Source organism: Prunus dulcis, chromosome 2 (genome assembly GCF_902201215.1).
Source record: "Prunus dulcis chromosome 2, ALMONDv2, whole genome shotgun sequence".
Taxonomy (NCBI): domain Eukaryota; kingdom Viridiplantae; phylum Streptophyta; class Magnoliopsida; order Rosales; family Rosaceae; genus Prunus; species Prunus dulcis.
Genome location: NC_047651.1, coordinates 615,241 through 632,622, shown reverse-complemented (window position 1 = coordinate 632,622; position 17,382 = coordinate 615,241). Strand labels below are relative to the sequence as shown.

The 17,382-nt window shown below is 36.0% G+C and overlaps 1 protein-coding gene across 1 annotated transcript; it reads left to right on the top strand.

Annotated features, from left to right (window-relative positions):
* Positions 1–14,780: 14,780 nt before the first annotated feature.
* Positions 14,781–16,860, top strand: LOC117619107 (cytochrome P450 71AU50-like). Its single transcript, XM_034348953.1, has 2 exons — positions 14,781–15,731; positions 16,026–16,860. The coding sequence occupies exons 1-2, from the start codon at positions 14,862–14,864 to the stop codon at positions 16,638–16,640; spliced, it is 1,485 nt and encodes a 494-aa protein (XP_034204844.1). The 5' UTR covers positions 14,781–14,861; the 3' UTR covers positions 16,641–16,860.
* The last annotated feature ends 522 nt before the right edge of the window (positions 16,861–17,382 follow it).

Here is a 17,382-nt window from a genome sequence, read left to right as displayed (position 1 = left end):
TCAGTTCAGTATCATGCGGCATCTTATGCATGATGTAAACAGTTAAATAAGTGCCTTTCTTCTTCCTTGGTCTGCATGCAAGCTCATCTCTCATTAATTACCTTTTGAACCCAGAATATCATCATGTCACCTGAGAGAGCCTTGTTGGAATTCACATCTTTATGAAGGTCATCAACTTCAGTCTCCCTTCCTATATAATCTGTCGCTCTCAAGTGTCAAGTACTTGTCAAAGTGGACAGAACCTGAATTCATATATCTTGCCCTGCCGGTCAATCAACAAAGTCACGCATTTATTATCACACTATTCAATTATCTCAAACATTTAGTTATTGGCTGTCCATTTCTACTTTGCTAAGCAACTAAAGAAATCGCGTCTCTAGCCGACAAGAGTTGGTTAAGTTGGTAAGGATCGTTATTTTCGCTATTAAAGTTTAAGTTCGAGTCTAGCTACCGACAATTCTTCTTGGTAGGTAATCTATAAAAATAAAAAAAGAGGCTAAGACCCCAAATCCTCAAAGAGACTTTGATATGCCCTGACCTTGAGATGTGATAGCCTTCCCTACCTCTAAATTTTTTGTTATTGACATGTTTAGAAGAGTTTTTAGTATTGTCAATTAATTAGTGTTTAAATTCACCCCTATACTTTATTAACCGATCCCTCTGCTCTTTTTGGTCTGCAAGCTAATATTGATGCCTAAATATATATTTACATTCTATGATCTCATCTCATGTCACCACATGTAGCTAACTAGGCATCTCTCTTGACCTCAATTTTCTTATCTTCATCACTTTCTCCGTTGTATAGAGAAACATATGGCCACGTACCCCACTAATCAAGTAGATGTGAAAACAAGTGGCACTTGAAAATCGTACTTGAATTAATGAACCAGATAGTGCCACATTTGATTGTTAAAATATCTGTGTCGTAAACTAATATTAGTTAAGATTCTACCCATAAACGGAGTCTAGTTTAATAGAAAATGATTTTGATTTGTAGATTTGGTGGTGTGTAATAAAACTCCCTTTTAAAAACATTTTTTATTAAACAGATATTTTAGACCTGAAAGCGTTACATTTATTTGTTAAAATATCTTTTTAAGACAAAATGATTTTAATTTGCAGCCTTCTTGGAAATTCATAGAGTTTTCTTTAAATATTAGCAGGTCCTGGTCTAGAACTTTTTTTAGTGCATCTCGAATTAATTATTTTTAGAATTAAGAAACGCAAAAATATGTCTATTGATTTAGTCAAGGTTAACAAATAAAATAAGCTACATACAATTTCATGCTTTACTGTTAACTTTGAGATTTTTCAACATGCCTTTGTTAATTATGATATCTGGTCAAAGAGGCCACGTCTATTATATGAAAGTACACAGAACCATCGATATATCAGATGATGTCTTCAAATGTTGCTTGGCGTCCAAGTTAAATGGACAGAGTGTCATTTCTATCTCATTATAAATATATTGGACAACATAGCAACTCACATATCCATTTCTGCTTTGCTCCGCTCAAGTCTAAACAAACCACACAAAATCATTTTCCACAACCCTTTATACTTACAAACAAATGGCTATCTTCTCACCCATTCTCAATTGCTTCATGCCGTTGTCAAACTCACAGGTCTCAGATGATGCAGGAGGGCCTAACGGTGGTGCAAAAGCTCCTTCTTCAAAGGAATCCAAGAAAAGCAAATCAAAATCATCGTCGTCTTCATCGAAAGCTCCCATTATAGTTTCTTACTTCCCCCATAATTCCTATCGCTCTCGCTTGTGATTGTTTTGCTCAATGCATGAAGTCTGAATATGGTTGCTTCAACACTTTGTATAGCTGAGGAGCTGGCCTGGATATACACAGAAGCCAATTGGGTTATATAGTTTATATTTCTTTTCTTTCCATTCTTCAAATTCTGGGTTTTGGAGTTGATAATTTGATTCTGGGTTTTGAATGAGTAGTTTCCTTTTAGTAACTGTGATCGACAATTCGAACTTAGAACCTCTTATAAAAAGAGAAGCATAAATAAACAAGAAAAGAAACTAGTTAATTTTGAACCACTACTTTCAATTGTTTTAAACACAAACCAAGCAACTTGAACAAGCAAAAATCAACTAAATAACTAATTGGAAATAAAGATTTCGTTGATAGAATAAGAACATCATCCAACCATTTCTAGCAGAAGGCCAGTCACGCTGCTACATCTACTTCTAAATAATAAATCTTATGCAGAACCGTGAGACATGTTCTTCAGGACCTAGTTGTAAGGAAACCAAAGTATATCTTTCATCATATACCCGAGGATCATAAGTTCTGTTTTCTTTTTCTCTTTTTTTTTGTAAATTAGGGCGATTTCGTATATTTACTTTACTTTTTTACTTTCAGTTGCAAGCTTAGCGTAAACATTTTTTACATGGTGACTATGTTGAAGGATAAATCTCTCTCTCTCTCTCTCTCTCTCTCTCTCTCTCTCTTAGTCAACTTGGTGTATCATAGGAATCAATTTTCAAGGGAGATGTCAAATACAAAATGTTAAATTTGAATGTTCTCTCTCTCTCTCTCTCTCTCTCTCTCTCTCTCTCTTAGTCAACTTGGTGTATCATAGGAATCAATTTTCAAGGGAGATGTCAAATACAAAATGTTAAATTTGAATGTGATGGTTATGTGGCAATTTGACACTTAGTAAAAAAAATGAACTACACTTGAAATGCCAAATATCATATTATTTTATTATATTTTAAAAAAAAATGGGGTTCATATAATGCCTAAAGTTTTAAAATAGAGTAAATGATAGAGGGGTCCATGATTAAAAAAATATTAAAGTAATATTTGACATCCAACTTTTAGATATGTTACTTTTGACATATCTCTTCCAGCCTTCAAATCCACGTAGGATTTGACTATTCGGTTGGAGTAACTTTAACTTTTATTTTTTGTTATTTCATGTCCACATGGTAATTTGATATCTCATTTGAAGATGCTTTGATTAAGGCATATAGCCTATTTGTTGTTGATTATGCTTACTCTAGCGAATCAAAGGACTAATGGTATGTAATCCGTAATTGGGAGAATATGAATTGAATTAAGAAGGAGTTTGACTGAGAAGGAGTTTGATTATTAAAGATAGATAGTTTTTTCTTTCCTTAAAAAAGTTATTCCAAATAGGGAGGAGAGATTCAAACTTTGATTTTGGGTGTGGAGAAAACTATTCTTAGTCAAACCCAAAAAAAGGAAAACAGAGGCACGAGAAGCTGTATGTAGGAATCACACCATTTGAAAATATATCAAAAGGACATGGTCGAATAGACACCTAGGCTATATACTTTATTAAATGGTTCCTGCAAGCTAATGTTGGCGACGAATATATATAAACTTTTATGATCTCATCTCATGTAGCTACCTAGGCATCTCTTGGCCTGAATTTTCTCATCTTCATCACTTTTTCCGTTGTCTGGAGAAACATAATCAGGTCTTCATCGGGTTATATACAATGTTAATTATTTCTTGTTCGAAAAGAGGAAAAAAAAAATAATTGAAAAAGGAGTACAAGTAGGAAAATTATAAAGAAACGCGAAGGACCCATAGTGTAGTGATTTGAAGCAATTGCTCCCCATAGGAAAGGTTTGAGGTTTAAGCCCTAGCATCTATATAGTGTGTGTGAGTTTAGCATACTATCACCCCTCTCAATATGAAATGTCTTAAAAAAATTATAAAGAAAAAGAAATAATATAGAGTAAGGGTAGAATAGGAAAGAGAAAGAATAAAAAAGAACAAAATTGATTAAAAAATATTATTTAAAAAAAAAAGAGAGTGTAAGGGTGATTCCTCATGGGTTATTTCTCCAACAATTAGAATACTCCTTTCCAACACAAGAGTCTAATTTCATGATGATATTGTGTGGGGCCCTACTTGTGTTTCCATTCTCATTTGGTTAATAAACACATGAGTAATCCGTAATCGGAATTCAACTCCTTAAAAATAATAAAATGTCATAAACTATAACTCCAATTAACTAGAATCCTATTCTTAAGTATTTTCAGGGTTTAGTAGGTCAATTACTTGTTTGATAAACTTCTTCTCTACCTTATTAAACAAGAACCTTATTCAAGAAAATAATCAAAAAGCCATGCTAATTGTGTGGTCAAAACTAATACTGCATGCGGGCATGTCTTCCTTCCTGTCTCTCTACAGTCGGGTTTAAATTGATTGATTTCGTCCAAATGATGAAAAGAAAATTAGAGGACTGACCGACCAAAGACTTTAGATTGGGCCAACCAACGTGATAGTGATTAATTAGGTGCATGCATTGTCTTCCCTTGGATCGCAAGCTTTCTAGCTATGTCGTCACTTTCTCTCCCGTTGGCTTTACAATTTTACTCATTTTTTTCTTTTCACCAAAAGAATAGGAAAGAGCACTAACCATGCCGATGTCTCTTTAAAAAAATCAATATATGCTTTAGCTGATAGCTGGGAATCTCTGCTTTATGGAAACAAAACGTGGCATGATGAAAGTTATAAAGGAGTCAAAGCAGCCACGATACCAAGAAAATGGACACAACCATCTAATGACTTGCTTGATTACTTGTCCTCCAAGTTCGATGTAGTCAACAAAATCCCACTATAAAAATGAAGTACCGTCTTAACTTGATTCTCATCAAACATACATTTATCTCATCTTTAATCTTTGGCCCTCTACAAAACTCTCTCAGCTTTATTTTCCTCTGCTGAAAGACTACCTGAGGAACTGTTTTTTCAAATACAAGAGAAAGGCAATTTTTGAATAGGCTGATTAATGGCTTTTTTCTCAGCTTTTTGGAATTGCTTCATGCCCTCGTTGTCATCACAACGGGTTTCCGATGATGCTGGAGGCTCTTCTGGAGTGAAAGCGTCAAAGGAATCGAAATGCAAATCAAAGTCTTCATCAGAAGCTCCATTAGTAGTCTCTTACTTCCCCAGTAACTCTTATCTCTCCCGCTTGTGATTGTATATATTGGTTGGTTGTTTTATATCTCTCTCGCTTGTGATCAAAATCATGATCAGAAGAAGCTCCATGAGTGCAGAACGTTGGCAATTATAGCGACCAAGAATAGAAAGGATGACTGAAAATTTTCTGGAGTGGAAACAGGTGGAACCACACTTCTTCATGTAAAAAACTTTAAGACTTGTGTAATTGTGAGGAAAATATTGAATAATTTATATTGTTGGCACCCATTGATTAATATGTTTTGCTCTCCTTTTCAAGCAATGAAAGCTAGCTCTGTGACTGACTGAAAATAATGATCATATCGCTTCATTGTAGATGCTCCATACTAATACATATATATCCAAGGATCACAAGTTTTTTTGTTTTTTTTGGTAAATTTCGGGATTTCGTATTTTTGTTTTACTTTCTATTCTCAGCTAGGGTTTTGAGCTCACCTATAAAAGCCAGTTTCCAAGCTTGTAGACATTCTTTAGGTGTTGAATAAACTTGAATTGTAGACACTATTCTTACCAACAACAGAAAAGAAAAAAGAAAAAAAAGAGAGGCTGGTAGGACCATACCATTTGAAAATATACAAAGGGCATGGTCTAATAGACATATTTAGGGCCCGTTCGGTAATGTTTTTAGAGCCACTTTGTTGTTTTCATTTTCTGATTTTTGGCAAATACACGTTTGGTGGCTCATTTTCATTTTCCCTCACAAAATGTTTTCTGAAAACAAGTCTAACTTTAGACACAATGGAAGAATTCATTTTAAGAGAGACAAGTTTGACAATCTTAGTTACTTCACTAAGCAAATGATCAACCTGATCTTGCAAAGATCTGGGATTCCTTCTAGACATGGAAGACAATTTTTTGATTTGATCTCTTTTGTACATGACAGACTGGTCGAATATGACCAGTCAAACCACACTTTGTAACAAGTTGGAACAAACTTTGGTTTCTTGACAACATGCTGTATATCAAGAGGTGCAATATAACTTGAGTTGTAGACTTGACAAACTTAGTGGTAGAGCTAGACGCAATAGACTCAAAGTGATTATATCCAAGACCACCTTTGTCCCCATGAAGTTTTCCCATATTCAACGTTTTGTCAATTTTTGAGGCACCAATGGTCAAAGATATAACCTTACTTTTCACCTCATTCAATTCACTTAGGAGCTATTTGTTTGAATTCTAGAAACCAATGTTGCTCTCCTTGAGCACATTTACTTGACTTTCAAGATTTCTCCTAATTGACACAAGCTTAGCAATTTCATTTTCTAGGGACTCAAATTTGTCACTCAACTTCTTTTTGGTTTCTTTCAAGTGAGAACATCATGTTGGAGTTCATGGTTATTGGCCTCAAGTTTGAGATTTTCCTCTTTCAAGGAAAAAGTCTTTTTGAACAAGCGATCATATTTTCTTCCTAAGGACTCGTATGAATAGTCATTTGAATCAAAAGCAGATTCATCTGACAACAGTCGCACAGAGGCAACGAAGGCAATTTGTTGGTCACCATCATGGTCTAAAATATTGATGATATTGAAAATATCGGTAGTCTAAAAACATGGAAATTTCGATGAGAATATCGGGATATTATCAATATCGATAAAAATTGAATAAAAACCACAGAAATTTTAAGAAAAACTTGGAAATTTTTATTGAAACTTTGGATAATGTTTATTTAGTCAATTATCTATTAGTTTATCTATAAAAAAAGAAGAAGAAGGAAATGCATTACATGATGGATTTAACTAATTTAAGTTGATTATACAGCGAGCTGGCAAATACTGTGAGTGTAGAAAATATGTAGTAATTAATGAAAAAAAGATTAAACACACCATAATCATTTTATATATAATGATTTCCTACAATATTTTACACTTTATACATTGCATGGTAAGATACATGAGTGACTTAGTACCACATAGAGTTCCTATGAGGTTCAAATTTTTCACTATCTTCATCATCTCTATGTGTAGAGTAAGTGTTTGTGAAGAGTATTCATCAAAAGATAAATCCCCAAAATAGTTTTGCATGTAATTGTTAACATGCCACCTATATAAATATAAATATTTTAGCATATTATCACTAAAACATAAGTCAAAAATATGGTGATTAAGGTGTTGGAGTAGTAAAATGGGAGGGGTTCAAATCCACTTTGTGTATTTTTTTTTTTCCACCTTTTTTTCCCTTTTTTTTTCTTTCTTTTTTTGCCCTTTGCATAGATATTTTTGATATTTTAGTGATATTACATCGATATTTTGACAAAATATTGCTGAAGTTTGAGCGAAATTATCGATATCGATATTTTTCGATATTATCGTCGATATTTATACGATATGTACATGGATATATTCTGAAATATTCGTGATTCGAAAAAACTGAAATATCTTCGATATTTCGTCGATATTATCGATATTTCAAACTATGGTCATCATCAGAAGAAGATGATGAATCCTCTTGAGATACATCACTTTCACTGTCACACCAGCTTACTTTCATGGCTTTGTCCTGTCCCTTGAAGTAATTTTTTTTCTTCTGGTTATTTGAACAATCGGCAGCATAGTGCCCAATGCCTCGACATGTGAAGCATTTGACGAATTTCCTAGAGTCTTTAGTGAAAGGTTTGACATCCTTGTTCCTCTTATTAGACCGATTAGTTGATGGTCTAAATTTTCTCTCACTTCCAGAACTATCCTCTCTTGCAAACTTCCTTTTATCATTGAGAATTCTTCTAAGTTTTTTTGACAAACAAAGTCATCTCATCCTCAAAAGGTGAGGATTTTTCACCACCTTTCAGTGAGGTATCATGCACTTCTTGAAGTGTAACATTTTTTGATTTTTTAGTGTCATTTTCCTCCATATTCAACTCCATCTCATAGGTTTTCAATTTATCTACAAGCTTACCAAGCTTAATTTCATTTAAGTTTTGGACTTCCATGATTGAGGTTTTCTGAAGGAAGTACACAAAGAATTTTCTGAACAACAAGAAGTTCTTCAATTGGTTGACCAAGACTCATGGCTTCATTCATGACCATCTCAACTCTCTTATAGGACTCAGAAATAGACTCAATTTCAAACATCCTAAGTTCTTCAAATTGTGCAAGCATCATTTGAAGTTTTAGTGTTCTAACTTGGTCATCCCCTTCATGAAGAACCCTTAGTTTGTCCCAAGCCTGTTTAGTATTAGGAATGTGTGGGATGTGTGAGAACTGTGTGCTAGACAAGGCAGTAACTAAGGCATTTCTTGCCTTCTTGTTGGAATGTGCAGCAAATGAATAAGATTCAGTCTATTCCGACTTAGGTTTGGGCACGACTTTACACTTGTAGGGGTCTTTTTATTTTAGCAGCCTGACGAATAAGCTTGGGCTGCCAAAAAAGAGAAACAGGTGAAGCTGCCCTCTGAGTCCAAGTTCAAGAATCAAACCCCAAGAATTCTTCGAAAAGGTATCTGAGCCTTAGGAAGCACCTTGGTCTTCTTCACCAATGAAACTAACAGTCGCTTACAAATAAATTCTTAGCTTGGCATGAGAAGCTTGTGGCATGGGAGCTGAGTATTCGTGAGTTTAGTATGAGAGAGAGAGAGAGAAGGCTTGGATTTCTAGAAAAGAAGATGGGAGGAGATGGAGGAAGAGGGCTCGAAATTGCTGGGGTTTCAAGGATGAGAGATGATGCTTGCTCTTTGGATGTGTGTTTATGGAAGGAGAGGAAGAAGATGGAAGCATGGATGGCTTTAACAGATTTCCAACAGCTTGATGAAAGCTTCGTCAGGCTTCTAGGTGGCTTAACAGATGAGATAAAGGGAAGCAATGGAAGAACAAGGCTTGAAATCGAAGGATTCCAGAGTGGATGCTTGCCTTCAATTTGTTCTTGTCTGTTCTCCTCTGTTGGGAAGAAAGTGGCTCCTTTTATAGGCGCTGAAAACCTTAATTTTGTCAAGCCATCCTCTCCTCTTTTCCTTCACTTTCCATTCCATCCTATTTGGTGAAACTTCCCTAGTCTGAGCATGTAGGCATGAAGCTTTTTGGAGTTCCAAGGTCCTCAGGCAGCTGGACTTCTCCATGTGGGTGAGGAGCCACCCATTTTTGTTTCTTATTTTCTCACCAAAGCTTGAAGAGGAAAGAATGGGTAAGGGTGTTGGTCAAAAAGGTGATCAGCACATGGGTTTGCTTGGTTTTGGTGGTTTGGCTACGATCTGGTTTTAACATAGATGCACGACGTTGGATATTTTATAAGGTGCTGGGCTGGGCTATTTTGTTTTCCAGCGGCTTGTGAGTTTGCTGCAAGTTGTTGGAGGTTTTGGCTGATGTGGGCCTTTTCCTAAGGTGATGGGCCATTAGGTTTTCTCTCATGCTTACCCATATGTTTGGACTCAAGGAATTGCCTTGAGTTTTGGTACTCCCAAGTAGCCCAAAACTTCCACTCCTTGGACCATCAATGGGCCTCGTGAACGCTCGTAACCATCCATACCACAACCCGTTCAACAAGCCCCAAGCATTCGCGTGGCTTGGGCCCACTTAAGCTTGTAGCGTGGAATGTTGCTTAAATAAGGATTTTTCGCTTGGTGTTATACTAGGCCGAAAATATATTTGGGCCCAGCCATGAATTTTTTGGGCTCAACAACCCTAAACAGTCTTGACTAGAGGTAACTACTCTGTTGTGAGATATTCATTTGCCACTAATCAAGAGCATCAAGGAATATCTCAAATTTTTCTCTCCATGCAGCATAATTATTTCCATCAAAGAAAGGAAGGAGTTACAAGATCCTACAACTCGTTCCTTTTCCATAGTGAGCACACCTAAACACCAAAACAAATTCTAGGATCTCTCTATTTATGTTAAGAGCTGACGCTTTGATACCAATTGAAATTGGTACTTAGCTAATGATGGGTAAATTTAAATGCTATTTAAACAGATACAACAATCTTCACACAACTTAAAACTTGACCAAATATAACTATGACTAGTCAACTGCTAGTCATGAAATACCATAACTAAGTAGACATACACAGAGCATAACAATCTACACCTGCAAGACGAGAAGATTATTAATGACAACTTAGGCACTCAGAAGGACCCGTCAATCTAGGCATTCCCTGTGCTAGCAACAACTATGATGAAAGTGTGTGAAAAGATCATAATTAAATAAACAGCAAATAGCAGATAATTATGACTAGTCAACCATAAGAACACAAACCCAGAAAGACATGAACATCATGCGATGACTAGTCAACTGTCAAGAACACAAACCCAGAAAATAACAAAACTACAAACTAGAAATTGTTCACCCAGAAACCCACCACTAGAAAAAATTTGGGGTCATCAACTGACTAGGCAATCCACTAAGCAAAGAAGATTCTTACAAAGAAACACAAGTAAGCTCAAGAAATCCTAAATCTATTTAGGAAGATAAGCTATACCTCATTTGTGCAATCTTCTTCTCCAACTTAGCAATGCTAGCAGCTTAGTCCTTCATAGAAATGACAACTCCTTCTTCAGCTCTTTCATCTCATGGCACCAGTTAGCTATCCCAAACTCGAACAGAAAGCGGCAATTTGGATTCAAGGAAAAATGATCAATTTCTTCAAGAAATCATACTCTTGAAAAAAACCAATCTTGAATCTGACCTAGATGTATTTGAGCATGTATTTGTTCTAGCTAGATGCAGATTTCATATTTCAAAAGCTGTTTTCGAAAATCATTTAGAAAAGTCATAGATGAAAATCGTGGTTTTCTCTTGAGGAAGAAGAAGAGCAAAAAGTTGTCAAGAACCTTTTCAAAACTTCACCTCAAAAGTGACGGCTGCCAAATGAGGAATCAATGGGCATTTACCCAAAAATTCCTAGGTCAGAATGGTACACATGGTAGTTGAAAAAATTCGTAGAATAGGACAAAAAGGTTTGTTAGAATCCAGCTGGAAACCAGTGAACTGGAAATCCTACTATTGCAAAGGATGACTATACAAAAACAAGATGACTAGTCATAATCTTAAGAATTCTAATGAATGCAATGTGATGCAATGCACAAATTACCTTTGTTAATTAGATTGATCTTCCATAAGATAGCAACCATATAAGAACACTTAGAGAAACTATTCTTAATCTAAACTTGAGCTTGGGTAATTACAATGTATGTCCTATTACAATATTGTCAAGGCAAGCCAAAACATAAACTTAACACCTTCCTAATACCACTATCTTGCTATTGAGGATGTCCTGAAAAACACAATGAGTTGGCCAAAAAGTTACAACACAATCCAAAATTTGGGCAACAAACAATAGATTATGGTGCAAAGATGGGACAATGAACACATAATCCAAAAGAGAGAGATAGAGAACCCTCCCCGATCATGAGGGAGGGGGTACCATTAGCATTAGACACCACTGATTGAGGAGATGGTGTATGAGATGTGATTTGTCCAGGATCAAACGTTATATGGTTAGTTGCTCTTGAATCAATGATCCATGTGTTTTTTCTAGATGAAGTATTTAAAACATAACCTTGGGTACTTGTCGTGGTTATAAGGGCAGATGCAAAAACCAGCGTAGCTAGAACAACAGGACTTACATGATCAGTTTCTGAAGATGTTTTGAGTTTTTTGGTCCTATTCATGCATGGAGCTTGTGATCCCATTAATCAGGGTACCTAATGAACTCATGACAGCTAGCACGAGTATGTTTGTCTTCTCCACACTTTTCTCCGGTGAGATCCTGAGGCCTTATTCTGAGAAGGGCCACTTGGAGAAGTCTGCGACCCCTAACAGAGGCTTCTTGAGCACCAGTCATGGACAATCTCTGTTGAGCGTCTCTACGAATATAAGCAAAAGTTTGATCAAGGTCTAACGTAGGATATTCGCGTAGGATTTCCCCTCGGACTTGATCAAACTCAGGGTCAAGGCCTGCAAGAAAAAGGTGAACACTAAGACGATCAAGTTCCATCTGGTGCTTAGGAAGGTTCGTGGCGCAGTGCATGCGGATGGGACTACGATGGTTAATTTCTTGAAGATACCCTGCAACTAGCTGTAGTATTTATGAACGGGTGCACCATTATGTTTGATAATGACTGCCAGTTTGTTGAGATAAAAAAGATAAGTTTCATCGCCACCATCATAGTAGTTCTTCTTGATGGCAGCCCAAATTTCTTTGGCGGTACTTAATCGGATAAAACGACTCATTAAGTAGGGGGACATGGAGTCAATTAACCACCTCTTGACCCGAAAGTTCTTGGTACACCATTTGTTGTAGGTGGGGGATAGCTCAGGAGGCTTTGGAGTGTCACCGGTTAGGTAATCCAATTTTTTGCGTGTAGTAATGCGCATCTCCATGACTTGAGACCATAAGGCATAATTGGTCTCAGTCAAGGTGACACCGTCAGGGAGCAAAGAGTTGTTACTCTGAATAGTAATGATTTTAGGTATACATAGGAGTTTACAAGGAAATATATACAATAATTAATTAGGAGATTATCTCCTAATTATACAAGGATTGTCAACTATATGAAAATAAGGAAGTAAATCACCTAATTAACTTAGAAAATAAATCTCCTTGATTTGTTAGGTTAACTCACGTCAACAATCACTTCCTGCAAAATTAAAAGCTTAGTTCAACTTAGATAAGCAAACAAGATGAATTTTTTTTTTTTTAAAGAAATGAGCAAGATCAAAATCTCATGAACCCAAAAAAAAGTTCCTCATGTAGTGTATACCTTATTTTCTCATGGATTGAAAATCATGTCATTCTTGCTCGCATTATTTTTCCTAAATATTCATTTTTATTTTATATGTCTTCAGTTTTTGTGGTTTAGTTTTAAAAGTAAGTCAAATATATAAATTGAACTTAAATTTCAATTGAATCTCACGATTCCATTCCAATCTGTCAATGTCACTGACATATCTAATTTGAATATACTTATTAATTTCTTATATTTTATTACCGTAAATATTTGCGTGATGCTTGACAATATGTATTCTTTTGTCTATTTTATATGTACTTATTTGTGTTAATGTTGAAAATGAATGAACTTGTTTGGCTTATAAAATTTTTCATTGAAGAAGAATATATTATAACATAGAAGCTGGATATAAAAATAAAATTAGCCCACCCTAATATAAATTCATGGTTCCGCCCTTGGAACGGTAGCGTGGAGGTGTGAAGATAGACCATCTTGTGTGTGTTCCAGAAGAATGAGAAAGAGCTAGAGAGAAAAGCGATGAGGGGATGATGGATGATGGTTGGGTGTCGTTGGGAAGAAAGAAGGCATAGATTGAACATACTTGAATCCCTAATTATTTTTTTTCATTGTTTTTATTAAAAAAAAAATAGAATAATTAGAGTTTGTGTAAAATGGGGAGCATGAGTGTGGATTAAACCAAGGGCCTTCATTAAATAGGTCGTCATATGACCTCATTTTTAGGTCCTTAAGTAAGCACGACTATAACTGGCACCAAAGTTCTTTCTTTCATTATCAAATTTCACCTCTTCTTATCTCATATATACACATTATAATTGTTATTTTTGAGATATTTTCCAAAAATGAAAGAAAAAAAGGGAGATTTTTTTTAAAAAAATTTCACATATGAATAACTCCTTTATATTGATAAAAGAAAAACAATTACAAATTGAAAATTACATTTTAAAGATAAAGTAATTACATTGACGAGATCTCCATCATTTGCCTTGGATATTATGTTTCATGGTAGATTGTTTTTTTTTTCTTTTAGGTGACGTTGTCTTATATATAGGAACAATCTTTATCATAAGGAGAATCCTGAAAAAAAACAATATATAAATAAACCACTTAAACACTCATCTGTTTATATTGATTGAAATAGAAATTCAAAGCAAAACCTAGATTCAAACATGGTTTACACTCACCCACAACAAAACCACAATACAATAATACTTGTTATTAAAAAGACAGCAAACATGGTTTTTACATACCCCAAAAAAAAAAAAAATGGTTTTCACCAATTAGCTATTGGTCTAGTGGTATTTTTCATTCCAATGTTGAAAGTAGTTTCAAATTTGATTCCTCGCTCTCTAATTAACAAAAAGGAAAAAAGCAAAACAATCATAGAATTTCAATTGAACTAAAAACATATTTCGAATTTTTTTTTGTAGGATTTGATTAGTTCTTAGGATAAATTTTTCTTTTTCATTTCTTACCTTGCATCTCATGATCATGTAACATTCAGGTGCAAATGCTCTTCGTTATGTAATTGATGGCCTAAAAATGCTGCCTACTCCTGCGCACATGATTCATGAACGAAAGCATTTATGTACTCTTGCGCATATGATTCATGTTTTTACGTACCCTTTTTCTTTTCTTTTTTCTTTAGTCTATTAAAAACTGAAAATCAACTAGTTCCACGAAAAGGTCTTAAAATTGAGTTTCCTCTTTTCCGTTGGTAAAAGAAATATTTAATTTTGAAAAGAAAAAAAACATAATTTATCAAACGCATGAAAGTTTTTCCTGACCTATGCAGTCAAAAAGTGTAATAGGTACACCATGTAACAAACACGATGACATGATCCGTGGTTTGGCCACGAAAGAACAATGGCCTTTGTTACCATGGTCTACGGATTGATCTGTGGCCTTTGTCTGTTCTAAAGAGAAAATTATGAGATGCAAAAAAGATACAGATAAAGGCAGAACAAAAACGCTATATATACCGTATTGCTCCATAATTGAATAAAATTATTGGATAAGGACGAACTTAGGTATGTGGTAGCTATTCCATTTGAAATGGTGCCTTGGGATACTTTATCAATATCGTATGATGTATAGATCATTCATTAAACACAACGAAACAAAGCATACAGAGAAGAGCATAGAGAGACTTCTCTCCTCTTATACACACTCAGCTAGTCAACCATTTGAGCTCATCCTCAAAGAGCAATGGTTTGGATTTGGGCAACAATTGGGTTGCTTGCCTTTGTTCATATCCTGCAAGCATGGTGGAAGAACAAGAAGAAGATGTTACCCCCTGGTCCAAGAGGGTTTCCCATTTTTGGAAGCCTTCACTTGCTCGGGAAGTTCCCCAACAAGGATCTTCATCGGCTGGCCCAAGAATACGGCGACATCATGTACATGCGATTAGGCCTTATGCACACCATTGTTGTCTCATCTCCACAAGCTGCCGAGCTGTTCCTCAAAACACACGACCTTGTTTTTGCAAGTAGGCCACCACATGAAGGAGCAGAGCACATCTCTTTTGGGCAGAGCTTGGTTTTCTCTGAATATGGTGCATATTGGCGAGACATGCGGAAGATGTGCACCCTTGAGTTGCTCAGCAACCACAAAATCAACTCCTTCAAGTCCATGAGAAGAGATGCGATTGCTCTCTGTGTTGAGTCTATTCGAGCCACTGCCGATAATGGACGTGTTGCTGTTGATCTGAGTGACAAAGTCTCATCTCTCAGCGAGGTCATGAGCTGCCGGATGGTGCTTGGGAAGATGTACAGGGATGAGGAGTTTGATGCGAGGGGTTTCAGGTCTGTGATCAAAGAGAGCATCCAATTGATTGTCGCCGCTAACTTGGGTGATTACATTCCTTTTATAGCTCCGTTCGACCTCCAAGGTTTCACGAATCAGATGAAGTCTGTTAACAAGGCGTTAGATACCTTCTTTGAGAAGGTCATTGACGAGCATATTCAATCTAACGAGGGAGAAAGGACTAAAGACTTTGTTGATGTCATGGTGGCCTTCATGGGATCTGAACAATCTGAATACCGAATCGGACGCCCTCATATCAAAGCCATAATATATGTTAGTATACACAAAAACTTACATAGAGGCATGGTGGCACTAAACACCAAATCGTTGCATCATTTTAATTCTTTGTCCTCCTATTCTAGCATTACTCGAAGTAAAACGAAATCATTTCTTGTGAGACAATTTAACATGTCAAGGTTTAAGATTGTAAATCTGAACCATTATTATGTGGAATTTTGTTTCAGTTGATCTGTTATACATGTCCCTTTTGTTATTTATCATGCGTATATAGTTTCGACTATGTCTGCTACACTAAATTATGTGAAAAAATGGCAAATTTCTTTGCAGGATATGTTGGTGGGCTCCATTGACACATTATCAGTTACGGTCGAGTGGGCACTGTCCGAGCTCATTAGGAATCCAAAGGCAATGAAGAAAGTCCAAAAGGAGCTAGAAGATGTTGTTGGATTGGGGAGAATGGTGGAGGAATCAGACTTGGGGAAATTGGACTACCTGAGCATGGTAGTGAAGGAAACCATGAGGCTACACCCAGTTGGGCCATTGTTGATTCCTCATGCAGCCACTGAAGACTGCACCGTCAATGGCTACCACATACCCAAAAAATCGCACGTTATCATAAACGCGTGGGCAATCGGGAGAGACCCGAGTGTTTGGATCGATGCAGAGGAGTTCATACCAGAAAGATTTGATGGTAGCGATGTTGATGTTAGAGGAAATCACTTTCAGCTTATCCCATTTGGCTCTGGCCGAAGACGTTGCCCAGGAATTCAGTTAGCCCTTATTGTGGTCCAGTTAATGTTGGCACAACTTGTCCATTGTTTTGATTGGGAACTTCCGAATAACATGTTGCCAGAAGAATTGGACATGACTGAGGTGTTTGGCATAACGGTTGCAAGGGCAAAACCTCTAATTGCCATTCCTTCCTATCGCCTTCACAAATGATCATAATCTGTCTGCAATGCCTCATTTCGTACTGTTGGAGAACTAAACCAAATATGCTTGATCATTGCATTCAAGAAGTTATTATATTGAGATGTTTCTTATTCTCTTTTTTAATAAGTTCATGTATTAATTAGTGAGTCAGTTTTATGTATTAGTAGGATGATGAAGAGTCTTTAATTATGATGAGATAAGTCTTTAAATAGGTATGTTACCAATGTTATTTGGGAACTGGATTTAATTGAAAGACCCTATTCTCCCAAGAATGTAGTGTCTGTTTGTGTTGTTTATTTCTCTTCCTCCTACATGTACTTGTAATATTTTGCTGTGTCGTTTATGTTTTTCTACTGTATGCCACTCTTGTAACGCTTTAAATTTTTGTTTTCTTCACATGAGAAAAAATTTATTTAAAAAAATGGAATAAATTAAATAAAATCGTGTTACTTAAGTTTAGTGTCTCTTTCTCCTTTGGTTTACAACGTGGATACATTCTTGAATCCAGATACGAATCAGCAGACTTTTTTTTCTTTTTGTATGTGCTTATGGTTAACTGAGAGGCCCAAGAGCAAATAACAACCCGACTGATGTCCAGGAGGACAGCTGGGGCCAGAAAAGATAAGCCCAGATTTTGTAAACATCAGGCACCCCATTTCCAATTCTTTCTCTCTCCTTTGGCTTTTTTCAAAGTCTCCCGTTAGTTAATCACGGCAAAAATATATATATACATAAAACCAAGGCAAGTAAG